General features: G+C 37.8%; 2 protein-coding genes across 4 annotated transcripts; both read right to left on the reverse strand.

Annotated features, from left to right (window-relative positions):
- Positions 1–207: 207 nt before the first annotated feature.
- LOC124637364 (transmembrane protein 47) lies at positions 208–22871 on the reverse strand. Of its 3 annotated transcripts, XM_047173755.1 has the most exons (6): positions 22615–22871; positions 21383–21451; positions 9442–9638; positions 3594–3733; positions 3001–3063; positions 208–2780 (listed from the first exon to the last, which is right to left on the reverse strand). In XM_047173755.1, the coding sequence occupies exons 2-6, from the start codon at positions 21431–21433 to the stop codon at positions 2617–2619; spliced, it is 615 nt and encodes a 204-aa protein (XP_047029711.1). In that variant the 5' UTR covers positions 21434–21451; positions 22615–22871; the 3' UTR covers positions 208–2616. The 3 variants fall into 3 exon arrangements, with proteins under 3 accessions (XP_047029711.1, XP_047029712.1, XP_047029713.1); XM_047173756.1 differs by lacking the exons at positions 21383–21451; positions 22615–22871 and adding an exon at positions 18763–19710; XM_047173757.1 differs by lacking the exons at positions 21383–21451; positions 22615–22871 and adding an exon at positions 12168–12904.
- LOC124637363 lies at positions 4236–9361 on the reverse strand. Its single transcript, XM_047173754.1, has 2 exons — positions 7752–9361; positions 4236–4845 (listed from the first exon to the last, which is right to left on the reverse strand). The coding sequence occupies exons 1-2, from the start codon at positions 8621–8623 to the stop codon at positions 4815–4817; spliced, it is 903 nt and encodes a 300-aa protein (XP_047029710.1). The 5' UTR covers positions 8624–9361; the 3' UTR covers positions 4236–4814.
- Positions 22872–26178: the final 3307 nt, after the last annotated feature.

Genomic DNA, 26178 nt, shown 5'->3' on the forward strand with positions numbered 1-26178 from the left:
AGGTTATTTCATTAAATGAAAAAACATTTCAATTGGTCCCAGCACTCTCAATAAGAAGCCTAAAGACTTACTTTAAACGTTATTATAACGATATTTCCTCTGTACTATATTAGTCTAATATCAATAATGAAAATTGAGAAATCAGAAGTTCCATGCAGATTAAGCGGTTTATTCTTTGGTATGAAGGGTACAATAATATACACAATATTTAGGTACTATTTACTTTATTCAATCTCATTTGATATGACTCATAATTTGGCTAAGGAAATATAAAATTTTAACTGATGGTCTTGGACAACTGTGAGTAGGTATTCAATTAATTAAAATTTCATAGGACTTTTAGATCAGTGTTACATGGGTAAAATTTATACATTTGTTTAAAAAAAACTTATTTCATTTATAGACTATTGAATATTCTATTGATATAATAAAATTCGTATTTTTCTTTGCAAAGATAAACCAGTGTGTCCAAGGTACCGTTGGAGGTGCATAAAATTATGTAGCTAATGTCATTCAATATCAATTACAAAGGGGTTGTCTTCTCTATGTAAAATGTACACTTACGTTAGGAAATTTAAATAATTTAATGTTATTCATTATAACTACAATAAAATTAATACGACTTACAAATAAAATGTAAGTTTATATCATAGAGTTCATGGCAGTGTGATTTATTGATATTTATGATGATTACAACATTAGTTGCCTTCCACAAACTTAAGATCTAATTTAGCCTTGTACTTAACAAAAATCTGATATAATTCTAAAGTAAAGCTTAGTGTGTAAACAATAAAGTATAGAAACCGAAACTTAGGTAAAGGAGATTTAGAAATTTTTCATGCTACTCATAGGTTTAAGTAGACATTATTTGCGAGTTACTTATAAAGTAGTGACTAAGAGCGAATGAACGGGCTTCGCGAATGAAGTTTCGGGTGAGCTACGTACATTTAATTGGAAGTTTGGAGCATAATTTTATTTTTACTATTAACAGTGAAACTTCGTAGACAATTTATTTATGTCAAAGCGCATAAGCTGCGCTCACAATATGGAATCACAATGCAAAGCCTCAATCGATCACATCAACGATTACAAATAGCTGCTTCATTATCACAATAAAAAATCCTATAACTAAATAATAGGTTGAGGCATCATTTTACGTTTAAATGAATAATTTTATTATGCTTTATAATTGCAAAATTCGTGGATTTAAAATAGTATATTCGAATAATCAGCGATTCTGTACAAAGTAGGTAAGATACAATGTCAGTTTCGATTGAGTAATAAAAAAATAAGCTATACGTAGGTATAACACTTGAATATTCTCTCACACAACTCAAAATTACACGAAATTAAAGCCAAGACCAAGAACATTCGATATTTATAAACACCGTTTTGATTTCACAAAGTTAGATAAACACATGGCGTGCCATTATAACAATGTCCACATATATTAAACTTACACATTTACAGCTACTTATTAATTATCAAGTTAATCGTCAATTAATTGTTCCTTTACTTTTGCATAAATATTAAGAAAATATAATTTTAAATAATTTCAATTCCGAGATTCACGAAATAGTAAAAGGAATACGAGATTCTAGACATCACTAACAAATTAGAAATTAATCTCGAGTAAGTTATTATGAACCGTGTACATAGACAGACATGATTCCTATTTATATAATCATTAATAAAATAGTTTTTCAATAATATGAAGTGTATCATACTAAAGGGTAACTTTAATAAAAACATATATTTAATTCCTTTAAATATCTCAGTAGGTATATAGTCCTTGGTGTGGCGACGGGCACAGGGCCGGCCGCCACGAGTCCGCACAAGCCGCAGTAACGGTCGCCTGCCCGGGGCCCGGCCGCGCTGCACTGCGCCGCCGGATGCAACACAAGCCCTACGACCTCACCAAACCATATCTACACAACTTAACCTTAACGAATAAATTAAAGCGAATAAATAACGAGTTGCGCTCTTTGGAACGGATTACATTCGAGGTACGCCAGTACACACAGATATCTGAATGTGTTCCGCCCATCGCGGGAGCGAGCTGCGCCGAGGATCGACAACCGGCTGCCGAAACATATCACGCTACACTTACTAATAAAAAAAAATCACAAAATATATCCTTGAAAAGGCGACTTTCACTTTGTTAAGTAGATTCAATTGTCCGTTTTTCAGATCTTCTTTATAGTTTTATCGCACTAACCGATACAAAATAAGATCAACACAATGCCACTAAATTATAAAAAGAAAAAATAAAACAACCGAGGTAAGACTATAGAAACTACTAAGTAAATTAAAACAAAAATTAAACGGTCTACAAAACAATCATAGCACTTACACTGGAAGTAGCCAAAACAAGATACAATATGCTATTATCGCTTTACAATAATATGTTGAGTATTATAGTAAACATCTCGCGGGAGTCGCATACGACAGCAACAATTTGGATCAGGCCAAGTACTATGATATTTTGAGTTAAGAGTAGTCAGGGCGCGTGGTGCGGGCTGCATCAGACGGCGGCACTAGAGCCAGCGCGCGGCGGGCGCGGGCCGCGGGGCGCTAGCGCCCTCACGGCACCAGGTCGGGCAGGCGCCCGCGGCCCTAGGGGCGCGGCTCCGGCGCCGCCGCCACCACCTTGCGCTCCTTGTAGTACAGCTCCTCGCTCTCCTTGTCGCACAGCAGCAGCACCACCGCGCCGAACAGGAAGATGGCGGCGCCCCAGCCCACGCCGTACGCCCACCCGAACTCCCACACCGACCTATTGCCTGTACCACACAAACGATTCCTTTTAATAACACATGGCTATACGAACGCTTCGTAAACATGGTCCAACGAGGACCCATAGGATAAGGAAACCTTGCTTTTTGAAACCAAGGATTTTGCTAGTATTAACCTAGAGGAGGTTATAGGTTAAAGGAAAATAAACAGTCTGTCAATAATAAATTATGGGGAAGCATTTAAAAAAGAAATAAAATATTCACTCACCCAGATTTAGCTCCGCAGCGAAGCAGACTGGGTAGATGACTAATGCTATTAAAATGCACATTACTGGAAAAAAGGAGATTCATTAATTATCATATTTCAATCAATAATCAAAAGTACAATTTACGATTTGAGAAAACTCTGTGACTACGGATTATCAAGAGATTAAACCTGCAGCTTACTCGAGGGGAGCAAGAATAATAATCAGAATTAATAAGAAATTGGGCAGTTTTAACATTGGCAGTGCAAAAATTATGGACACATGATAATTTAGTTACATCACCTTTGTTAAGTATGATTGAATGAATGACTTTTTTTCGTCCGTTATCAGTGAGTCAGCGGCAGGGTATATGTATAAGGGGCAAAAACCTGGGCGATGAGTTCAAGGGAAACTAGTACGATTAGGAAGTACAAATACAAACCGAATCATCTTTAACCTCGCCGTCGAGGTACGAGTACGCATTGAAACTCAAACGCACATACACGAACCGCTCGAGCAGTTGCAACTGATTCGGGCGGTCGACAGCTTGAAGCTGTCGCCCCCTACTGCTTCAAGGGGTCCGTGTAGGTACTGCCGGGCTAAGTTATATACTTACATGCTAGCGACATGGCGAGTACCGCGAACCGATAATATCGGAACTTGGTCCTGTGGTCGGCGGAGCGCAGGCCGAGCCCTGTCAGCAACGCGCCGCACACGTCCGCCGCTAACGTCGCCACGCACAGACCCGCCGCCGCCCTGCGAAACAACCAGCTGGTTACAACAAATGCTGGAACTTCAAGCATAGGAACATCTTTCTAGAAAATTCGCATCACTACATAGTATAAAACAAAGTCGCTTTTCTACCCCTATGTAAGCTTAAATCTTCGGTTTCTTTTTAATTGATAGAGTGATTAAAAAAGAAGGTTTATATGCATAATAACATACATTAAATAGTGGGGAAATACTACCTCTATTATCCCGTGCGAAGCCGGGGTGGGTCGCTAGTTTACAAATAAAAGCTGATCGTCATAATATGCTGCAGCTTTTCCTAAATATGATGAGGTCGACTTAAAAAGTATAAAAAGGTAGCGGATGCAACTGAATATACTACATAATAGACAGTATCGTTATTGTTTTTACATGGATGTTACTCTAGTACAAATGCAAAGGTAAGACCCGTACCGGAGTCGTTTACGTTGCTTCTAAAAAAACTGCTCGGATGCGAAACTGATCTGTCGATTCAAATAATACGACTTTCTATGGTTGCATGGCACGATGCTCCTTTATTTTGTGACAGCCCGCCTTAACATCTCACTGACAGTTGACAGTTGCGGCACGCACAGATAACGCACGCATACACATCACTCCTCCGACACTATTATCAAAGTTACATTTTTTTTTTAACAATAAGTGAAACTAATAAGGCTTAATACTAAAACTTAACTATTTCCTTATTAATAATTGACACACACACAGTAGTTATAGCAATAGATATAGGTATATATACTTAGTCTAAGTACGCTAAACGGCCTGTACCTGCCTCACCTAATGCGCGGTAACTTATCCATTTAAAAGTTTATAATCAATCTTACGCCTACAACTACGAATGGGCCTTGCAGACCTTGTTGATTCAATGATAGGACAATTATTTTGCTCATCATCAACGGCTGTGTCCTGAGCCTCAGCCCACTCATCCTCCTCCCCACTATCATGTTCCTCGGCGTGTATAGTTTGCTGTTCCTTATCATACGGTACTGTTGGTGGCGACTGTGGCCCCCTTTTTGGCGAGGGCGAGCGCAGGAGCGGCGGCGGTGGTGACTGCGAGGGGCTCACGACATCAGCACGCGAGCCGTTCGTCTCGCGCGCACCTGTATATTTTCTCAGTTGATCAATATGCCTCTTACAGTTAACATTGTAGTTTTCAACGAATATCTCGAACATCCGATTACCAATTTGTTTAATTATTTTACCTAAAGTCCATATTTCCTTTCTAGCTATATACCATTTAACCCATACTCTATCCCCAATGCTAATTTTACTTTTTGTTTTTAAATTGTCATTGTTTGTTTCATAATTATAATTATCTTTGAGCACTAAGTCCAATCTAGATGTTATGTTTCGACCAAACATAAGCTTTGCTGGGCATTCGCCCGTTGCACAATGTTGTGTCGTGCGATATTCAAATAAAAATCCTAATAATTTTTCGTTAATTACATTTTGAGAATTGTTATCGCTAATGATGCATTTTATCATTTTCTTGCATGTTTTTACAGAATTTTCTGCCTGTCCGTTACTACAAGGATGATAAATTGGAGATGTCACATATCGGATTCCGTTCACTTCGCAAAATTTCTTAAATTCGATCGACTTAATTTTTACATCATTATCTGAAACTATGACATTAGGTATACCAAATCTTGAAAACAATTCTTTCAATTTTGTTATGAGCGCCCGTGTCGAAGTACCGCAACTCATGTGTAAACACTCCAACCACTTGCTATATGAATCTACTACGATCAAATAGTCCTGCTGGTTTATACTCATGTAGTCAATGTGCAAACGGCGCCACGGAGCGCCGTCACGCGGCCAGCTCAAGGGAGGCGCTCGCGGCGGCGCTGCGCGAGTGCCGGCGCACGTGTGGCAAGCGCCCACCCATTCCTCTATATCCTTATCAATCGAGGGCCACCAAAATCGACTACGAGCTGCACTCTTAGTTTTAACTACGCCGAAATGACCCGCATGTAATTCTCTTAACAACCTACCTCGGTAGACTGCCGGAATGACTATTCTGTGACCTCTGAAAATACAACCATTCTCGACCTCTAAATCCGTTTTGCAATTAAAATATGGCAAAATATTTTTACAGTTCATTTTACGCGGCCAGCCGTTCTGAACATATTTAATCACCGTTTGTAAAACGTCGTCTTTACCGGTTTCGGTTTTAATATCATTAAAAGTTAGTGGCGCGATGTTAGCGTCTAAGAAATTTAGGAAAGATAGATCTTCAGTTTCGCCATTCGCTTCCGGTAAAGGCGCACGCGACAAATAATCTGCTGCGACATTATGTTCACTTTTTATATATTGGACGTTATAATTGTATGCTGACAATATAATCGCATAACGCTGTAATCTCGATGCTGCCATCACAGATATACCTATTTTCTTGCCAAATATCGAAAGTAAAGGTCGGTGGTCAGTCCTAAGTACAAAAGGTTCCTGACGTCCATACAGATATTGATGAAAATATTTGACACCAAAAATAATGGCTGTCGCCTCCTTCTGAATTTGACTATAGTTTCTCTCACTTGTGGACAATGACCTTGAAGCGAACGCCAGCGGTCGCTCGGCGTGCGGGCTCTCGCTGTCGCGCTGTGCGAGCACAGCTCCCAGGCCGGCCGGCCCCGCGTCTACTGTCAACACCAACTGCGCTGTTGGATCGAAGTGAGCTAGTACCCTTTCTGATGATAGCTCGATTTTAACCCTATTGAATGCGCGTTCATGGCGTTCGCCCCACTGCCATTGTGCGCCTTTACGCAGTAATTCATGCAGCGGGTGCAACTTAGCTGACGCGTTCGGTATAAAGCTACGATAATAATTAATTAATCCTATAAATCGCTTAACTTCTGTGACATTCGTTGGCCGTGGTGCGTTTTTTATAGCCTCCGTTTTTGAAGGACACGTTCGTAACCCATGTTTATCTATAACGTAGCCTAAATAGGTGACACTATTCTGCAAAAAACTACATTTCTCTTTGTTTAATTTTAAACCGGCATCTTCCATTCTGTTCAGTACTTCATTTAGCCTGCTGAAATGCAATTCCCTAGTTGGTGCAGTTACACAAACGTCATCTAACCATATGCTAACACCTTCTATGCCAATTAATAGAGATTCCATTGCCCTTTGAAAAATTGCGGGAGCGTTTGCTAGGCCATACACAAGTCGGGTGTATTTGAAATAACCTTTAGAAGTACTTATCGTGGTCAAGTCTTGTGACGATTCCTCAAGAACAAATTGATTATAAGCGTTACTAAGATCAATTTTACTATAACACTCCCCTCCACCCAATTTAGCAAAAACCTCTTCTATTCTAGGCATTGGATATTTGTCTATTTCTAGATCTTTATTTAGTGTTATTGAATAGTCACCAGCAATTTTAACAGTTCCATTTTCTTTCAGTACCGGCACTATCGGAGTTCCGTATTTAGAGAACTGAACCGGTTGTAGTATGCTTAAACCTACCAGTCTATCTATCTCCTCTTCCACTTTTTTCTTTAAGGCGAAAGGTACAGAACGCGGTTTTAAACACTTTGGATGTGCATCTTTTTTTAACACAAGTTTCACTTTAAATTTATTGAACCTACCTAATCCCTCAGTAAATAGATTGGAGTATTTAGACAAAAGTTGCTGCACCTCTTTTGTGTCAGGCTCAGGTACATCCTGGATTTTATTAATTTCTGTGGTAAAATACATTCTAAACTTTGACATAAAATCTCGTCCGAGCAACGGTGGGCCTCCATTTGACAAAACAAATATTTTAATATCATGAGTACAATTTAAATATGTTATTTGGCCTAAGAAATATCCCAAGAGAGAGATTTTATGGCCATTGTAGAGACACATTTTCATGTTGCATTTTGTTAAAAGACGATCAGAAAAATATTTTATATACAATGTTTCAGGTATTACAGTAGCTCCCGACCCCGAATCTAACTCCATATCTATTCTCATCGAGTCAATTTGTACATTAATAATTATTGGTGATTTACTAACATACCTTAAAGAATACACTTCACATTCCTCGCAATCACTTGAGTCAGCTTCAGTATTTAAGCAGTTCAGGCGAGGTTCACCCTTCCTTTTAGTGCACATTTTCTTCAAATGACCTACTGTGTTGCAAACCTGGCACCGGTAATTCTTAAAACGACACTTCTCTGCATCATGACTCTTGAAGCCGCACACCATGCACCGACGAACCTCCCCGGAACTATTGTCCGAGCTGCGGGCGGGCGCGGGCGCTGCGGCAGACCCGCCACGCGCACGCTGTCCGCTGAGTCGGTACACAGGTTCCTCCTTAATCTGCGTGGCCTTGACGATGCTTGCCGCCGAATCCGATGCTGCAGGTGCCTTGGATCGAGCCAATCTCGCGTACGCAGCCTGTTGAGCTACCTCCAACGCCTTAGCAAAAGTGAGTTTGCTGGCATTCTCTTCAAAAAGCCGGTCACGTTCCCGACACGGTGCAAGCCCGAGTATAAAACGATCTCTCAGCATCATATCCAATGCTTCTCCAAACTCACAGTCAACGGCTAAGCCTCTCACACGCGCCGCCCATTCTTCGACGCTCTCACCCTCAGATTTCTTTGCCTCATAGAACTTCTCTCTATCGGCGAAAGTGCATCGTTTCGGCGTGAAATGCTGGTCCAATTTTTTCACGAGGTCTTCGAAGGCAACCTCCTCGAGCACGGCCGGGTGGAGAAGGTTTCTAGCCAGGCGGTAGCTATTATCCGACAGATGGGTAAGAAGTAAGGCACTCTTGCTTTCACTTTTTATGGCATTCAGTTTGATGAATTGTTCCAGCCGACCTTTGAAAATACGCCAGTCTTGGGCGTCGTGGTCAAAACTGCAAAGAACACCAATTACATTCGCCATCCTCGTCGCCAGTGATCTGTCGATTCAAATAATACGACTTTCTATGGTTGCATGGCACGATGCTCCTTTATTTTGTGACAGCCCGCCTTAACATCTCACTGACAGTTGACAGTTGCGGCACGCACAGATAACGCACGCATACACATCAGAAACCCTCCAAAATATTACCTGTAAAAGCACTTCTACTACTACTCCCGTTTTTCCATTTATTGACATTATATTGAATTCATGTGACAGGTATATTTACTGGTATTGATTTATGGAAGTGCTTTAGTTTCGCCTGCCATCAAGCCATTAGCGATAGGATTAAGAACTATCATGAATATTATATCAAATCATAGTCATTACTCTGGTCTTCTTGTAAATCTTGTCAAGCTGCGCAATATAGCCGAATTCAATCCAATAAACATTATTTTATGTCCCCATAAAAATATTAACATATTTATAACTCCTGAAATCAAGAATTCAATAATCTCACTAAACATTAATTCTGTAGCCCTTTGAGCTGTATTTCGCTATCAAACTTGGAATATCAAACAGTAATCAAAAGTAGAGGAGCAATCGCATTTCGAAATAGGAGCCTGAATAACGTGACAAATACACAGGATTGCAGTCTTTCAAATCTTGGCTGAGTTCATGCCTTTTGTACAGGCTTAGCATTGATTGCATAAACTTAAAAAGCTACCAAACCGATTGTCAGCCACAGCAGCTGTTCGCATGTACCTAAGGATTCCCTATTCCTTCACTTCCATAGATCGATGGGACGAAAATCAGACACAACCGGAGAGAGATCAGGAGCAGAACTGACATTAACTTACTTAATATATGGCGCGGGTCTTGCAGCATAGCAGCCGGGTTGTGCAGTAATGTCGAAAGGCAGCGGCGTGGGCGCCTCAGGGTCTATGCAGTGCATGAACAGGCCTTGCCTCCACCCCGCTGCCATCAGCCAGTCGGCCGACGCCAGTCCTAACACCATCAGGATCACCACCAGCAAACCGCATATTAGCGCGATCACCTGGAACGAAATATTTGAACGTTGTCATTCAAAATATCGTCGCCTTGATCGGGTTTTCTAGAAGTAAGACAGGATTTAAAGGCTTGCAATAGACTCAGTGAATCGTGTCGTGACGAACTTTCGTAATGAGAAGAGGATGGCAATAATAATGATGAAGCGTTGTACCATCAAACATGACAGCTGAACAGCACTGTCTTTCGCTTCTACTTATGGGAAGATTCACAATTAGAAGCGATTTTTTACTAAGTATACATATGTAATTATTTCTGTTCCAATAAGCCTATCAAGTTTTTACTAAACTTGAGATAATAATGCTCTGCTTGGTTTTAACTAACTGATCTTTTACCACTGACCTAGGCGTTATCGAATGTTTTTTTTTTATAATTTTAATATCAAGTTATATCTTCCAAAACTTAATTTTGGAGCCAACCGACTCATTCAGGAGAAAAAAATAATAACTCATATGGCCTAAGAGTATAAGTAGGTAATAATTTTTAACAAGCATATTATATTGTAGACATACTCGATAGATAAGCAGTATATAAGGAGTCTACTAATACAAGCATTATTTGCTTAAAAGTAGGCTCCAATCACATACTGATTGTAAACTACTTATTGAAGAAATAAATATTTTGTATTGGTATTTTTGTATTTTGTATTTTTGTATATAAGCACTTTTTAACACAATGTACCTATACAATAAAATATTATTCTTAAATCTCTCCTTGTTGCACCCCAAACATTTACAATTAGAAATGAATTTTCCCCATAGTCAAAGTCTACACGAGTGAAATAAAGCTGTAAAGTACTATAGCAAACACTATTAGTCATTGGAAAAATAATTCCACTGTAATTATTTACCAATGAAAATAGATTATCATCCATCACAAGCGGCTCAAATGAGACGCAATAAATAGAAGTCAAAACACGCGGCATGGGTGTGCGTTAAAGTAGGTACACCTACCTATATTCAAAGGAAAGAAAAGCGGGAAAGTGAGACGCACCCGTCCGACGGTGTCTAGAGGTGAGGGGGGAGCGCGGGGTGCGGTCATCGATCGCAGTCCCCGACGGCGGCGCTCGGGGCCGCGGGGACCGCCATCAGCTGTTAGAGACGGCGACGATCCGCCTCTTGGACTCCCCAAGCACACTTCACGTGACGCTCCTTATAGCTCCTCTATTGCCTCAAGTGTATTATGACTAAGTACGAAATGCATACGATACCTTGGCATTTCAGCACCCTTTACTTTTTATTTTTATGAAACTAGTTTTGTACATTCATTTTTACTATGTAGCCCAAAAATAAAATAATTATACCAAAAATCTATTCCTATATTTACAGTATTTGCTTATACTTACTTCATGGCCTTTGTCAAAATTAATGAGGTCGGTTGAAATGTGCCTTTACAAAATGATGTCTAACAAAAGGGGGTCAAAATTGTCCATTAATCAACTCTTCAATGCAAGCGGAAGCATCTGTCATTAAAAGGTATTTCATTCATTGAATTATAAAGCGGCCGAGACCCTGGTCATTTGAAAGGGGGGAGAACAAAACAAATGAAGTCATTCAATTTCATAGATTAAGCTTATTTCCATAAAGACTCCCGTTGGTATATTATCATTTCAAAGTGACCTTTTTATTTAAGGTAGGCCTATAACCCTTTTCCAATTCAGACTTCAATAATAATTTTAATATAACTTAACAAACAAGGAAAGTTAAATAAAAGCTTGTAAAAGTTAACCTACCAATAAGTACTACACGTAAACGCAGACATCACTTGCAGTTTAAAGTGGGGGATCGAAAATCCAATTTCCGTTCTCATATGCAGTACAAAGCAAACCAATCTGGTTCAGTTGCTCTTAGTACTCGCCACTTCAATACGCAGTTGGTGACGTTCATTTGTATACCTGTTACGTAGCATATAACGTTACTATACCACCCCAAATGTTACTGATTTCTGGGTCAGGGTTTAAATCGAAAAGGTTTTAAATTACATCGAAGGGTTGAAGACCTTTAGTAATGTTTACGCTTACGCTTCAATTAATATCCACAAAATAAACTTCAACAAGTTGCATTTGAAAATATCTAACGTGGTTAACGTGGTATCTCTGACTTTCCACAGATCTGATTTTCAATTTTACTTGCGCTATGACCGAAACCCTAAAGAATTAAGATAAACATTTTATGGTTGGCATGTCCGAGTTTGGCATGGAAGAGAAGGTATAGTTCGGCCATTCAGAGAATGCGTTCCTGACACGTCGCGATTGAACTGACGACGTAACTATATACATTCATTGATTATTGATATAATAATGTTGTTTTAATGCTCCTCAATTGTTAAAACGGTAAACAACCAGCAAAAATATTTTTATCGTAACTGCAACGCCATTGCAAAGTTACGTCGTCAGTTCAATCGCGACGTGTCAGGAACGCATTCTCTGAATGGCCGAACTATAATTGTTAAAAACTGAGTTATCCAAGTTACATATCGTTTTAGGAGAAGCGCGTTGTAATTTGTAAATAATTGGAACCTGTGCAATTTGATTGGCAGGCATCTCGTCTTGGTCAGTGGCGAACTGCGGCGGTGGCGGTAGGACTGGCGGCGGGAGGGCGCGCGGGTTTGAGCGGAGCCCGCCCGGGCCTGCGCCCGCGCGCCCCTGCATGCGCTCGCTACCGGCCCGCCACCACACCACGCGAAGCCGCGCACAACTCAACACATCACACCACTACCACTAATGTACAACTGATTGCACTTCCAACGACAATTTATCACAGTTGATCACAACATCAGCCTTCCAAAACGTTGAATTTTACGAGTACTAATTGCTTTCAATGCAAAACAAAATTTGAAAAATGTTTACCGATCCTAAATAGTTTAAAAGATTGCACTTAAACAGCTATCCCAAATTATCAGTTCCCAGCCGCAATTTTTTAGCAAAAGATGGTACCTAGCTAAGCCTACAACGTGATCAATAACTGTCATTTAGTTGGAGACACAATGCAGAAAAATCGTCCTGTTCCCTGCGGTTAAGTAAACTACTGATTGAAAGGTGATTGATTGTGTCCACAAAAAGAATTGAAAGGGATCGGAAAGCCCGCCAAGTGCTGATAAATGAGTTCAAGCGGTTGGCGGGCAAGCCGAACCCTTATAATAATTATGTAGATATTAGCCCTGAGTTATATAAGGGATCCTTCATGAAGCTGAATAAAAGTATCACATGTCCTTCTGCAGTCTTCTATTTAAGAACAGAATATTGATCCAATTCTGTTCAATGATGATTTAAAAACATCGTGAGAATAAACCGGCCAAGTGCGAGTCGGACTCGCGCACCGAGGGTTCCGTACAAATGCTGTATAGATAAAAAGTGAGTTTCGCGCCAACCGTTCAGTTTAGAACAATCATAGTTATGGTAATTTCGTGAGAGTCAAAGTAGTTAATATTTTTTATTTTATAATATAACTAAAATAGTAGGCCAGTACCTTGTAAAAGTTATTTTATTGAAGTTATTTATATACAACATTTTATAGTCATCATTCAGAAATCTGATTGAAAATAACTAATTATGTCTTAAAGGTCATGGGGCATATCTGACCCGCTTTGTAAAAAGTGGCGGACATGAATCAAAGTAGTTTTAAATCGTGGAGAATGGTATGACGTTTCTTTGAATATAAATATTTTATTAAAATTCCATGGAGACGAATGTCCAGGATCGTTTGAAAAATATAAAAGACAAGCAGTTTCAGAGGATTGTACAGGTTGCAATGTTAGTTTTTATTGTTAAAGACATTTCATAAAGAAGGAAGGTGCCAATCCGGATGACCAGGATCTGATGAGGATCTGGAAACCCTGAGAAATCGAGGGCAACTCTTGAATATTGTAGGCACGCATCGAGTCATAACCAGACATGTGAGTGTATTTTTGAGGGTATTGGTAAACAGTGAAGGTTTGGAGCTGATTTGATTATGGAGACTACAGAGAGTCAAGGGAACTCCCGAACGGTATGTTGCAACTACCACGTGTTTAGGCTTATTTTATTCGTATTGGCGAAGACTTTCCACAAAGATAGGTTTGACTGCCATTGTGGGATCGACAGCTAAGATCAGATATAGTTATGGGAACTCCTTTACAATTTATAACGTAACCTTGTGTTGGAGCTTATTTTATTTTAGGTGATGAGAATTCACTACTAACTTGGGTTAAAGCAGCCATTTCAGGAATGGGATCTTTTATTTTTGAGGGATTAATCACCTAAAGAGCCCCAGTTTCAGGTTTTTTTCGAAACCGCCTGACGACTTGTAGCTGTCGAATTGTAACAACGACTTCTAGAGAGTAGGATTCGGCGCTGCTGGCTTTACGTTTCTAGAGCCCTGACAAAAGTGTAATTCTGTCCCTTTCTTTGTTTTATAAAGTCGGCATTATTTTATTTTGTAGCATTTTACAAACAAATCCAACTTCAAACATATAAAAAAGCAACAAGAAAACAAAAGCAAGAAAGAAATTAAAAAGATGTTAGGTGCATCGGTCTAGAAGTCGGTGTCTAGAGGATGCATCTATATTTATTTAACCACCGAGATCTAGACCGATGCATATAAACAGTTTTCTTGTTGTTTTAGAAGTTGTTTTTTTTTTTTGTAAAAAGTTTTTATTTTTAACTTTTGTGAAAGGTTCTCGTCAATACGAATAATATAAGCCCAAACACGACGTAACTAAAACATACCGAGTTCTCTCGACTTTCTCACGTCTCGTCCTTTCTGATAGTTGCTCTCGATTTCTCAGGATTTCCATCATCAGATCCTGACCTGATGACAATGGAAATAAACGGCGAGTATACTCTTTCACTACAAAGAAATGATTTCTCAAATCCGTCAAACTTGGTCGTTTAAATTCCCCATTGAAATGAGGAAAATATTTGATGTTTACACCTGATTTTCTCTAGATTCCCATGGTTCACATTGATGCGACTAATGCCATAGTAAATCAGAGCCTTTATCATTATACTGTGCTATATTTCGTTCGTATCCGCCGTGGGTATGGTTTTCATACTAAGGTGCCCAATGACCTTTGAATGATTTAAAATTTTTCACAGTTTAGAGGCCATTATATTTAAGAAGTGTTTGATATGAATTTCACTTTTTATTCAAAACTTTAATATCTCTACGCGTTCATGTGAAAAAGGGTAGGTAGTAAGTTTATAATTATGAAAAAAAATATTTTATGTCATGTAAGCAAAAATAATATTTTAATATTTTATGTAACTTCAAATTTATCATTTTCGCAATTTTTCCTTTATCTGTACTATATAACGTTGCTTCGTGCCGAATTTTAAGATTCTGAGTTCACGGGAAGTACCTTGTAGGTTTTGATTCCCTAGCGTGTGACGGAAATTCGTCTAAGGTGTCGGTAAAACTGCTGTATCTTTTGATCGCGTTAACTTAGAAGTTAGATTTTTTCATTGCTTAAAGGGACAATAGACCTAGGTATTTGGTATAAATTTCAATTTGGTACCTTTATTCGTTCGTGAGAAATAAGGTAGTAAGTTTTATTTTAGTAAAATATTTTTATTATATTGTATAACAAAAAAAATGAGATTTTCGCAATTTTTCCTATATTTGCATTATATAACAATGCTTCATGCCAAATTTCAAGATTCTGAGTTTACGGGAAGTACCCTGTAGGTTTTGATTCCTTTGCGAGTGTCGAGAATTTGTTGAAAATATCGACATAATCGGTTGTATCTTTTGATTGGCTTGGCTTAGAAGCTTGATATTTTCACAGCCTAAAGGGACAATAAACCCGAGTATTTCATGTGAATTTCAGCTTGATACGTCCACGCGTTCTTAAGATAAAGGGTCTTGACAGACAGACAGACAGACAGACAGACAGACAGACAGACGGACAACAAAGTGATCCTATAAGGGTTCCGTTTTTTCCTTTCGAGGTACGGAACCCTAAAAAGTATTGTACGCAATCCTTTTTACCTGACGATTTCCATCATCATTAGCACTATTCGTGATTATTTAGTTCCACATCGGTTCGTCTGTATATAGGTCACAACACCCACAACCCTGCGCTTTAGGGGAAAGAGTGTGGCGAATGGGGTCACCCGTAATCGACAGCAGCGGTGGACAAAAACATCCAATACCCTACTGTATCTTAGGATTTAGTTAAATATGGAAACATAGACATTAACACTAACATTACAGAATCGAAATTTTGTATGTTTGTTACTTTTTCCTTCTCGCGTCAACATCGAACGGATTTTGAGGATTCTTAACATAATATAGGCTTTAGACTTTCTATCTGTGCGGGAAGTAGTTCCCTCAGGAAGGGGATGAAACTGGAGGAAGCTAGTATGTCGTGGATTTCTTATAAGTTGTCACACGATTATGAAGTCTTCAGTGTCCTATAACATGCTCTTTTTGATTATCATTTTGTTTATAAACATCGCTTGGTCGGTAAGATCTAATAGATGCTATATTAAAAATCAAATGTCCAATAAAGTTTTTAAAGAGTTTAAGCTTTCATACGATTTTCTAAGTAATCATTTTGACATAATAAGCTACATTTCTTGTAACGTCATAACGTCGGCAATAATACACAGAGGTGTTAAGTAAACTCTCAATATACAGTTCACTTGTACTACGTATTTGAGTGTCCTTACACACAATAACATGTGTATTCAAAATAAGTATTATGCAAGCGTTCTATCAAAACGCTTTACCTTGACTCATTGCAACAAAATACCTCAAGAAATTGAATCATTCGCGGAAGTGAAATCTATACAAAGTATGCACACCTGCATGACATCTATGTAGGTATGTTCAAGATATTTTCAAAATTAGTAGGGACCATATATCTGTAATTTAGCTCCTAAACTCAATTAACCCAACGCAATTTAATTAAAAACGGCATCATCGCATATTCGCGCCAATCAGCTTTAAGATAGCTTTGACGGCTTTGTACGCAAATGTAGGACAATATTGATAAAGTACATAATTAATTTATTATACACGCGCTCTTATTGTACGTGATGAACAAGAAACAAGTGGCTCGTCATCTAAAAATAGCAATTATAAAATAAACTGGAGCTATCATAACTACAAAAGTAAAGCTGCGTTTATTTACATTCTTCAAACCCAACATGGAGGGATAAATATTCATTGTCTAAGAAAAATGTTAATTTTGTTTGTAGGTTACACTGCACAGGAAATGAAGAAACAATAAATACTCTGAATATATGGGCCCCTTTTGAATCGACTAGTAATATTCTGTAATTATTTAGGAGACGATGAGTCATCATAACCTTTCGATTTAAAAGTGATCTCCAAAAACGTGAAAGTACTGTGGCCTTTGAATACAGTTGCATAAGATGATTGAAAAATCGTATTTATGAAAATAATTGGAGCCGTTTAAGTTTTATTAAATCGACAACTCGTCAAGTCGTTGTTTATTTAAATGTTATCCCCAAGAAGGAATGGGAAGAATGTTATAAGTTTAACGTGTGTCTAGCATCAGAAACTCTAAAACAGGAGAACAAGATGCAATTTTATTGAATGATGCGGTTTAGAAGAGAAGCTGGTTAATGAGTTCACTTTTTTGAAGGAGATTCCATGGAGTTCCATCGTTGTTCTCATCTGCAATTGTTTTAAGAGCAGACTCTTTTTCAAGGATCAATATTGCTGTCTAAAATCTTGGACATGTCTCAGTCGCTTTAAAATTTCGCTCTAGCTGTGTCGGCGTAAAATAAAAAAAAACTGATAAATAATTAGCGACTATCGAAGGTATGTATTAAGATAATATAATTGCATTTGGATATAACAGAGCAACAATCTAGAGGCGCTAGAATTTAACTTTAAGACTTCAAATCAAGCCAAGGGAATCAAACTAGTTAAAATTAAATGGACATGGTTTAAGAGATTAAATAGATAATCTCGTTATGTCGTTAAATTGATCGCTTCCACTTGCTCCAAAATAACAATTTTCGATTTTGAACTTCAAATTGAGCTGGTCATCAATTTCAGTTGGAACCCGAATATACAAGTTCTTTCAAAAATGGCTAAGATGTGTTAAAATTATATTATCACAAGTAGGTACTATTATCGAAAATATTGTATGACTTTCACATCGTCGACACAGTTCTTTCTGAAATTGTTTCAATTTAAAGAACTGGTTTAATTTACCTACTTTTACTAGGTAGTGAATCAAAACTTTTGGTTTCCAGAGAGACATGTCATGTATTTTTGGACATAATTTTTGTTAATGTACCATTGTAATAATGTTTTGGCACTGTTCATTGGGCAGCGACAGCTACAAACCTTACTGAATACATACACAATAATCATCAAAAAATTATTTCTATTAGACAATTAATAAAAATATTTATTATAGATCGAAGCATTAAAAAGAATGCAGAAGGATAACATGATATCCGAGCTTAAACCCTCAACGCAAATAGCGTAATTAAGCATTCCATAATTTGGCTGCAACAATAACAATATTCCTTTTATTGGCAATACCTAGTTCTCAGTTAAAACATGATCACGTTTAATTACTTCGTAAAGAATTCAATAACTACACAAAAAAGGTTAAACATTTTTTTCGTCCTAGTTTTCGGTATCATTGGTGAGGTTTGCGCATTGGGTCGCGCTGGTTTTGTGCCTTCACATAAAACAGCACCTTGTACTTAATTACCACATTCAGTTGGTGAAACTTTTTGATTGAACCACAATTTACGGTATAATGGGATTTGCTTTAGGATATAATCGGCTGGTACGTGGTAGACCGTTAGGGCGGGATTTTGTAATCGGGCGGTAAGACCGGGCGGCGCGGCGCCTAACACGGGACTGCCGCCCGCCCGCCCAGCCTTCCCAAACCCTCTTGCATCCACCCGCCCGCCCGTGCGCCAACAAAACACAGATTATGGAAACACATTTATTAGCCAAAAACTCTACTTAAAACTCTATCTTTCTACAAACGTACACAATGTTCGCTTAGCGTTCAATACCACGTTCGTTTTATTGTCAGTTGTAATAATTTGATTAATTTGACTGAATAATTTTTGACACAACAAAGCACTTAGCGAATTACGCTCATTATTCGGCTACGAGTGTTCTTCATCATCACACCTGCGTGATTTGTAGTCGAGGTGGCTGGGGTTGCCGTCTGGGAGGACGTCGAGGGCGATGTCTGCACCACTCACTGAAAGCTCGTAGCCGACGGGAACACGATGTACGTGACGGCAGTTTACACCACCTGCGTTTATTTTCTTCGGCTCCAAATGTCGTAGTCATTCTGTCTCCGGGCTTAGGCACGTGATAAACAATTTTAGGGCTGTCTACAGCTTCGGATCCTGGAGCCACTCGATATTTCATTCCTGATATAGCCTTCTTTATTCCATTAAGTGCACGCCGTGCCGAATTTTCATCGTCTTTGATATCGAAAGTGGTTTCCCTAGGTACGGCAGTCAAACGTCCGGTTGGTGGACAGCTTGCGACAATCGTTTTGTCGTGCTCGTCGTCTTGGCGTTTCATGAGCTGCCTCATCCTGGTGAGTATTGTCGGTGGTGGTTCGGTATTCGTTCCAACGGTACACACTCGTGGCCTGCTGTATTCATGTTCGGAGTGAATTGTTGCTGGGAAAGTTTGACAAGGTAGTGTAGCTGCTCGCCTTGGTAATGGCTCATCTTGCAAATACGCGATATGTAGGGTGCTAATGCTCAACGGTTGTTGCGGAGGAGGCCACAGCTCCCTCGTCGGTGGGACGGGCGACGGCCGCTCTCCTAGCATCCGGCGTGCAAACTCGCCCGGCTGCCACAAGTAGCTCGCTGTCAAGTTCCCGTGCGTTTGCATCACGATACCAATCTTTACTAACAGTACACAAACGACGCGAACTAATCCAATAGGAGGCTTCGCGCACTTGCGGGGGTTCACATAGAAATGTCGGGTAAAGGTTTTTTAAATTGGATCAAGGATGGTGAATATTTAATAAACAAAGGGCAGGAAAATAATCCACTTTGTTTCTTTCTTTGCAATGCGTGTACACGTACGTATGTGCATTGCAGACTAGTTACTATTTGTTTATAGTGATGATAAATTTGTGTGTAGTTAATAACTGACGAGAACTTATGTATTGCTTGTGTGTCTGTTTTATCAGTTTAACCGTAGTTTTGGTTACTGCCAAAAGTTTGGCGTGTAAAGTCCAACATCCCATAAAACTAATCGTACCCGTATGTCTTTTTTTGGGTTGCCCTAGCCATGAAACTAGAACACTGAAACATTAGGAAAGAGAGACAAATGGAGTGATAGTTAGTTCTGGAATCTGTATGTAAAGACATAACTACAATCTACATTATTTAAGTATATCATAGCGATATGCATTCAAGATAAATAAATATGTACATAAAAATCAAGATTTCACGCCAGCATCCAGCTGTTCTTTATTGCGTAACATATTTTGACAAAGGAAGGGGTAACCACCGTCATCAGCGTCGACGGCGTAACTGTGACTGTACGAGCATGACTCAGATTATAAACGTAACACCCATACTTACTCATAATAACTACATAAAAAAAATATCAGCAATCATTTTATAATGAAATATCAGAGGAGGTTTTGCTGCTAAAATAGGAAAGCTTGTAAGGATGTATGTATGTATAGGGAGATATTGATTAAACTGGGCAGTAAGTAATACAGCTTTGTATGTCAGAATAACATATAACCTACCTTTTATATGTATATCAGATATATTATTGTTATTCTTAAACCTTTGCAGGAAGTTACGGTTGGCAATGCCAGTGAAACTGCAAGCAAAAATCAAAATCAAAAGTCATTTATTCAAAGTAGGCTAAAAATCAGCACTTTTTGAACGTCAAATCTACAAAAGACAGCCCAACAAAATGCCCGCCCCTCACCACTTCCTATGTGTTTTTGCCGGGAAGAAGAAGTGGAACAAACTCCCCAGCAACACAATTCTGTCTGTATGGCAGATGTTAAATTACTATAATCCAGTATATAATATACATGATACATACAAGTAGTAAGTACCTAGGGCATAGGACAGTGTACAAGGCAGACTATTATGATCAACAACAATACATGTACTTGTAAGTAGGAAACCACAAGAACCAAGGTTGCATTATTATTATTCACAACAAAGGCAGTGCATAAATAATAAACATAAATAATAGCGACCATTTTATGTATTTAACATTTGTATGAATAACTCAGAGGAAGTTCAACAAATAAATAAATGTAAGATGCATATTTATTTGGAAGACACAAGAAATCTTTAATTCTTCTGAATTAGCTTGATGAACTTTGATTGAATAATCAACTTTCTGAATTAGTTAAATTCAGAAAGTCCTAATTTTCAGAGGAACACTTTATAAAAAGAATACAAAGAATCCTTAAGATACCTGTCTCTTACCATAGCCTGTGTTTTTGGCGGGAAAAAGAAGAGGTTGCAGACAAGCTCCCTAGCAACAGAATTTTATTTTGTTTGGTTCATAGACGCTTTTAAACCTCCAATATTCAAAGATAAACATTTTATTTGACTGATATGTTCCTAAAACAATAGTTTCCCAAAGCAAGAAAGGGTTTCACAAAAGATTGTAGTAAAAAAAGTTATGGGTAATTGATTGATTACATAAACAACTGTTGGTGAAATAGGTCCAGTGTTAAATAGTTAATTTGTGGAATCGAAGTCAATTATTTTCAAGTATTTTAATAAAAAGTTAGGGGACTTACCTTAAGCGGTCTTGTTATAGTGACAGTTTCTATCACTGTGGTGGATGCCATTATGGGTTATATTCTCTCCTGCAAAAAAAAATTTTTTTGATTACAAAGATCACAATATCTTGTTACCGGCACACATTCACAGAAGCCATAAATGACAGTTTATCATATAATAACTGTTAACTTTGAAAGACTTTTTATTTATTAAAAATTGATGTTTATGTTGTCGGTGAACTTGGGCCCTTTTTTTTTACGACGTCAAAAATCGTCAAATGACCCCCACTGTGGGTTAGCAGCTGTGGCCTTTTATGTACCAGGGCCACGGTATCTCTATCAAACGACCCGCAACCCTGGCAGGTGAACTTGGGCCTTAATTAAAAAGAATGAAGATGGTAAAAAAATATACTTTATACTTGAGTGTACGCTTCTAAAGTGACTACACTACTTAATTCTGTTATAACTGTACAGAACTGTTATTGTTTTGCCTGCTGCCACAATGCTTACAAAAATAATTTCTTTTGAGATTGTAAACATTTTTATTATAATAATAAAATTAACAGAAAGAATAACAACTACTGCAGTACAATAAGTTGTAATTTAATGAAGTGTTGTGATAACAAATATCTGATATATGATATTCTTGACAGGCAAACATTAACTTTGGAAGAAAAAACTTATAAACATTATGTTATAGAAATGTGGATTATGCCTTTACTACTTTCTGACCATTGTTTGTTTAATAACAAAGGGTGTGGGTTGCAGTGTAGCAAAGGGTTTGCCAAAAACTCAGGACTTAGAAAATTAAAAAAAAAACCGTTGATTGAATGGTATTTTATGGTTTAATGAAATATTATATTTTAAAAAATTCAAGATTAATTCATCTTTAAGCAAGCATGATTTTCTATAAACATTATGTACTGTTTTCAAGGGCATAATATTATGGATTCAAATAACTAAAAGTTAGCAATGGCAAAGTTTACTTGACAAATTGATTATATAATTTGAGGTCCATATTAAATCTAAAGATACAGATAGAAAACACTAGACATTGACAATACAAGATTGAATGAAACATGTTGTTTAGGTTTGTTTAGGTGCCTCGTACTGTAAGTCTCGGTGTTCACATTCAGGGTTCGAATCCCGATATAGCACTACAAGTGCTTAAAAAAGGTGAGCCTTGCACAAAAATCGAGTTACAAATATATAAGAGAATAATATACATAATTATCATCGAGTATACTCACATCAAACAATTTAGAATGCACACAATGCCTTGATATTGTTTCACGTTTCCCCCTACCAGAACGCCAGGGACAGATTTAGCAAATTGTGAACTTAACGAACTGATAGAAAATTAAAAACAAACGAGTCTATCCCCGTGAAAATGTTTTCACAAATTGTAGTTTATTTTTTATTAGGACAAAGTAAATATTAAATAATTTACTGGATCGACTGCAACTGGAACAAACACTGACAGGCAACAGCAGTTGCCATAGACTGGATCATAGACGAGATTTGTTTGAGATGAAAATGTGCGATGATGATGCTGCTGTTCTATGGTCAGTCACATCATTGTGTCCAATAATTGTATATTGTTAGGAATTTACAATGTAAATTAAAGAATTACCTTAAATACATACAGCGTGAGGAGACGCATATAATATTTAATAACTGAAAGTTATAGCTGCTGCCTCTTCACATATATAAAAGAAATCCACTTTTATGCATATTTTACTACACAGCTAAACCTACTTTTTTTTTGTAGAACAAATGAGGCACAACAAATTCTCAAAAAATTGACAATATTGATCAATTGATAGAATCCATCGAGCTTAGAATTATATAATTTATTTATATGTCAATGATAGAATCTCGTCGAAAATAATAGTTGTGTCCTTCCTTACTCAGTTTTAATCTGTGGAATTAATCCAACAAATTCAAACAAATGTCAAATTACTGTTGTTTCTAGGAGTGGGTAATATAGCTTTTTCACAATATCAAATCGAAACTATATATTGATATTTGATATCGGATTTCGAAACTATATATTTTCTGAAACTATATATTAACAGATACGCGTAATCCGTCTCATGATGTTGTATCATTCCATAAAGCGTATTGTGAGTGAGAACCACCTAGGCATGCGATATTGTAAATATCGTAATACGATGTATCTCTAAGGAGCTAAATTACAAACAACGGTTTTGTCTAGATACTTAGCTGAAGTTTAAACATCACTAATTTCACGTGATGAAAAAGCCTATTACGTAGTTAGAGAAAACATACAATCGTCATCATCAATGAACTGTCCTTCATACTTTTACCAGGCTTAGGACTGGCTGCATTATTGTCTGTTATGAAAAGTTTTATAATAAATTATACCTAAATGTAGGTGCCGAACGATAAAATAATGCAGGCGTATTTAACAGTTCATTTGATGATATATACAAACTTTTTATATTTACACTATTTACATTGTCTTTTTACATTTTCAACTATTTACGTTGTTTGTTCAGCATTTATTTAAATCTGTTTTCATCTAGATTTACGTTCAAAGATACGAGCTGGTTTACTTTTGATGTTGTCAGCCGAGTGCGACGATCATTTATAATTAGTCCCGTTTTGCTAAAGATCCTCTCGCATGGAACTGACGTCGCCATGATGTTTCCATATCTTTTTAATAGTTTCGCCAAGTATGGATATGTAAACTTATGTTTGCGCCACCATTCGAGAGGGCAGTTCCACGTAGTTCCTGTGAAAACTGGCAACAGGTCGTCATTCAAATAGCCATCTATTTCTTTAATGGCTTTTGACACCGGTGTCCCGACATTTTGCTTTTTTCCCACTATTTCGTTTAAAATTGTCCATGGTGAAAACTTATCAGCATTGTGGTCCTCAGATGCCGAGACGGGTGCCTCTTCTCGCGCTCTCTCCTGCGCTATAATACCACTTACTAAGTCCTGGACTCGTTTCTTAGTATTTATAATTTCATTTTCGTCAGAAAAGACAGCCAGTTTGTATCGAGGATCTAAAAATGTACATACCGAAAATGTTCCACTTCTTTCAAGATTGGAGAATCTGGTTATTAGTCCTGTCCTTAACCCTTAACTATCCAGAATGCTTTTGTGACGTAACTGACCAGTAGTGTCCAACAGACACTTTATAAATGTAGGTAAGGTACGACAAAGCAAAATAAAGTTATTTTGAATTAAAAAGACAGTATAATGTATTTCAGTAATGTTTTTTTTACACTTATTCATTTATAGATACTATACATTTTTTTTCTTCAGAATGTTCAGAGCAGACATTGCGATTGCATTTATCATAACACTGTTTAGAAGCCCGAAGAATTTCGAAGGGCAAATATAACAACGCTTCTTGCTTTTCGCAGCAAGTTCAGATGGTTGAGTAGCTACCCGATTTGACCCTGCCACATCTTGCATGGCACCCGACACCATAAGATTATGTATAAATAAATGTAAATAAAAAACAATCTACCTTCACACTTGAATCAAACAAAATGTTACTGTGTCTGTTGGACACTTGTGGGTTGATGAAGTACTATTTTCGTTTATTATCCAAAAATAATAAACTATTCATGTTACAAATATTTTCATTGCACATTTAGATTCGTAAAACATTGGTGATAAATTACATAAAAGGCCGATTCATAAAAATAAATACTTTCGTTTTTATGAAAACATAAACGCAAAAATGTGTCCGCGAGACACTTGTGGGCTGTTAAGGGTTAAAGTGTAAATTAGCTCTTTAGATACATCACAGAATTCTTCGTCCAGGAGTTTATCACATGATGATATTAGACACCGTGTCATGACTATGACTGAACTACCAGTCATATACTTTTCGCCGCTCATCGATTCTGTCGCGTCCTCGAACGGTTTCAATATTTTTGTGACTTCGGCAAGTAGCAACCACTCTTCGTTGGTAATAATGGGAAGGTCTTTTCTGATGACTGCAACTGTAGACCTAATGCAATGTTCCAGTTCCACGAAGCGCCGTATCATGTGAAAGCTGGAGTTCCAGCGCGTCGGAACTTCTTGAATCAAACGTTTTGGTACGCAGTTTGGCTGATCATTAGTTTGTGCTTTTAATAATTTCTCTAAGGCGGTACTGTTTTTTTTAAAAAAGCGCACAATTTTTTTTACTTTATCTAATACGGACTGTAGAGTCTGCTCTCTTGTAATGGCATTCTGTAAAATCAAATTAAGCGTGTGTCCATAGCATCCATAATGCTTCCAACCGATGTTAGTAACCGCTCTTTGAATATTGGCCGCATTATCAGTTACTATAAAATTAATTTTGTTTAATGTTAATTCATATTTACTCATTACATCATTTAACACACTCTGAATGTTTTCACTCGTATGAGAATCTTCGAAATTAGAACAGTCCAGCAAGATGGTCTTTAGCTCGAACTCCTCCGTGATAAAATGACCGGTAACAGCCAAATACGATTCATTGGCTCTTGACGTCCATAAGTCAGCTGTAAGACACAAATGTTCAATGCTACCCAATGTCGTTTTTAAAGTTTCTTCGTTTTTATTGTACAAGGCAGGAATCATGACGTTAGAAATAGTTTTTCTAGTCGGGAGTTGATAGCCAGGGATCCAGCGCATAACTTTTTTAAAAGCTCGTTCCTCTACTAATGTAAAGGGGTGATAACTATCTATGAATAAGTCTAGTACATCATTGTCGATCTTTCTTTTCAAGTCACCTGATATTTTTTTAGTGGCGCCATATCTTTCTATACCTTGTTGTCTTACGTGACGTGGGGGTGAAACTGTTGG

Source organism: Helicoverpa zea, chromosome 16, assembly GCF_022581195.2.
Source record: "Helicoverpa zea isolate HzStark_Cry1AcR chromosome 16, ilHelZeax1.1, whole genome shotgun sequence".
NCBI lineage: Eukaryota > Metazoa > Arthropoda > Insecta > Lepidoptera > Noctuidae > Helicoverpa > Helicoverpa zea.

Excerpts from the sequence above, each read along its gene's own strand:
- LOC124637363 (XM_047173754.1), bottom strand. The coding sequence starts at position 8,623 with ATGGCGAATGTAATTGGTGTTCTTTGCAGTTTTGACCACGACGCCCAA. Across the intron at positions 4,846-7,751 it reads TGTGAAGTGTATTCTTTAAG|GTGCGCGCGAGACGAACGGC; the intron begins GTATGTTAGTAA and ends GAAAATATACAG.
- LOC124637364 (XM_047173756.1), bottom strand. The coding sequence starts at position 19,485 with ATGCAAACGCACGGGAACTTGACAGCGAGCTACTTGTGGCAGCCGGGC. Across the intron at positions 9,639-18,762 it reads CTCGACTACAAATCACGCAG|GTGATCGCGCTAATATGCGG; the intron begins GTGTGATGATGA and ends ATTTCGTTCCAG. Across the intron at positions 2,781-3,000 it reads CGCTGCGGAGCTAAATCTGG|GCAATAGGTCGGTGTGGGAG; the intron begins GTGAGTGAATAT and ends TGTGTGGTACAG.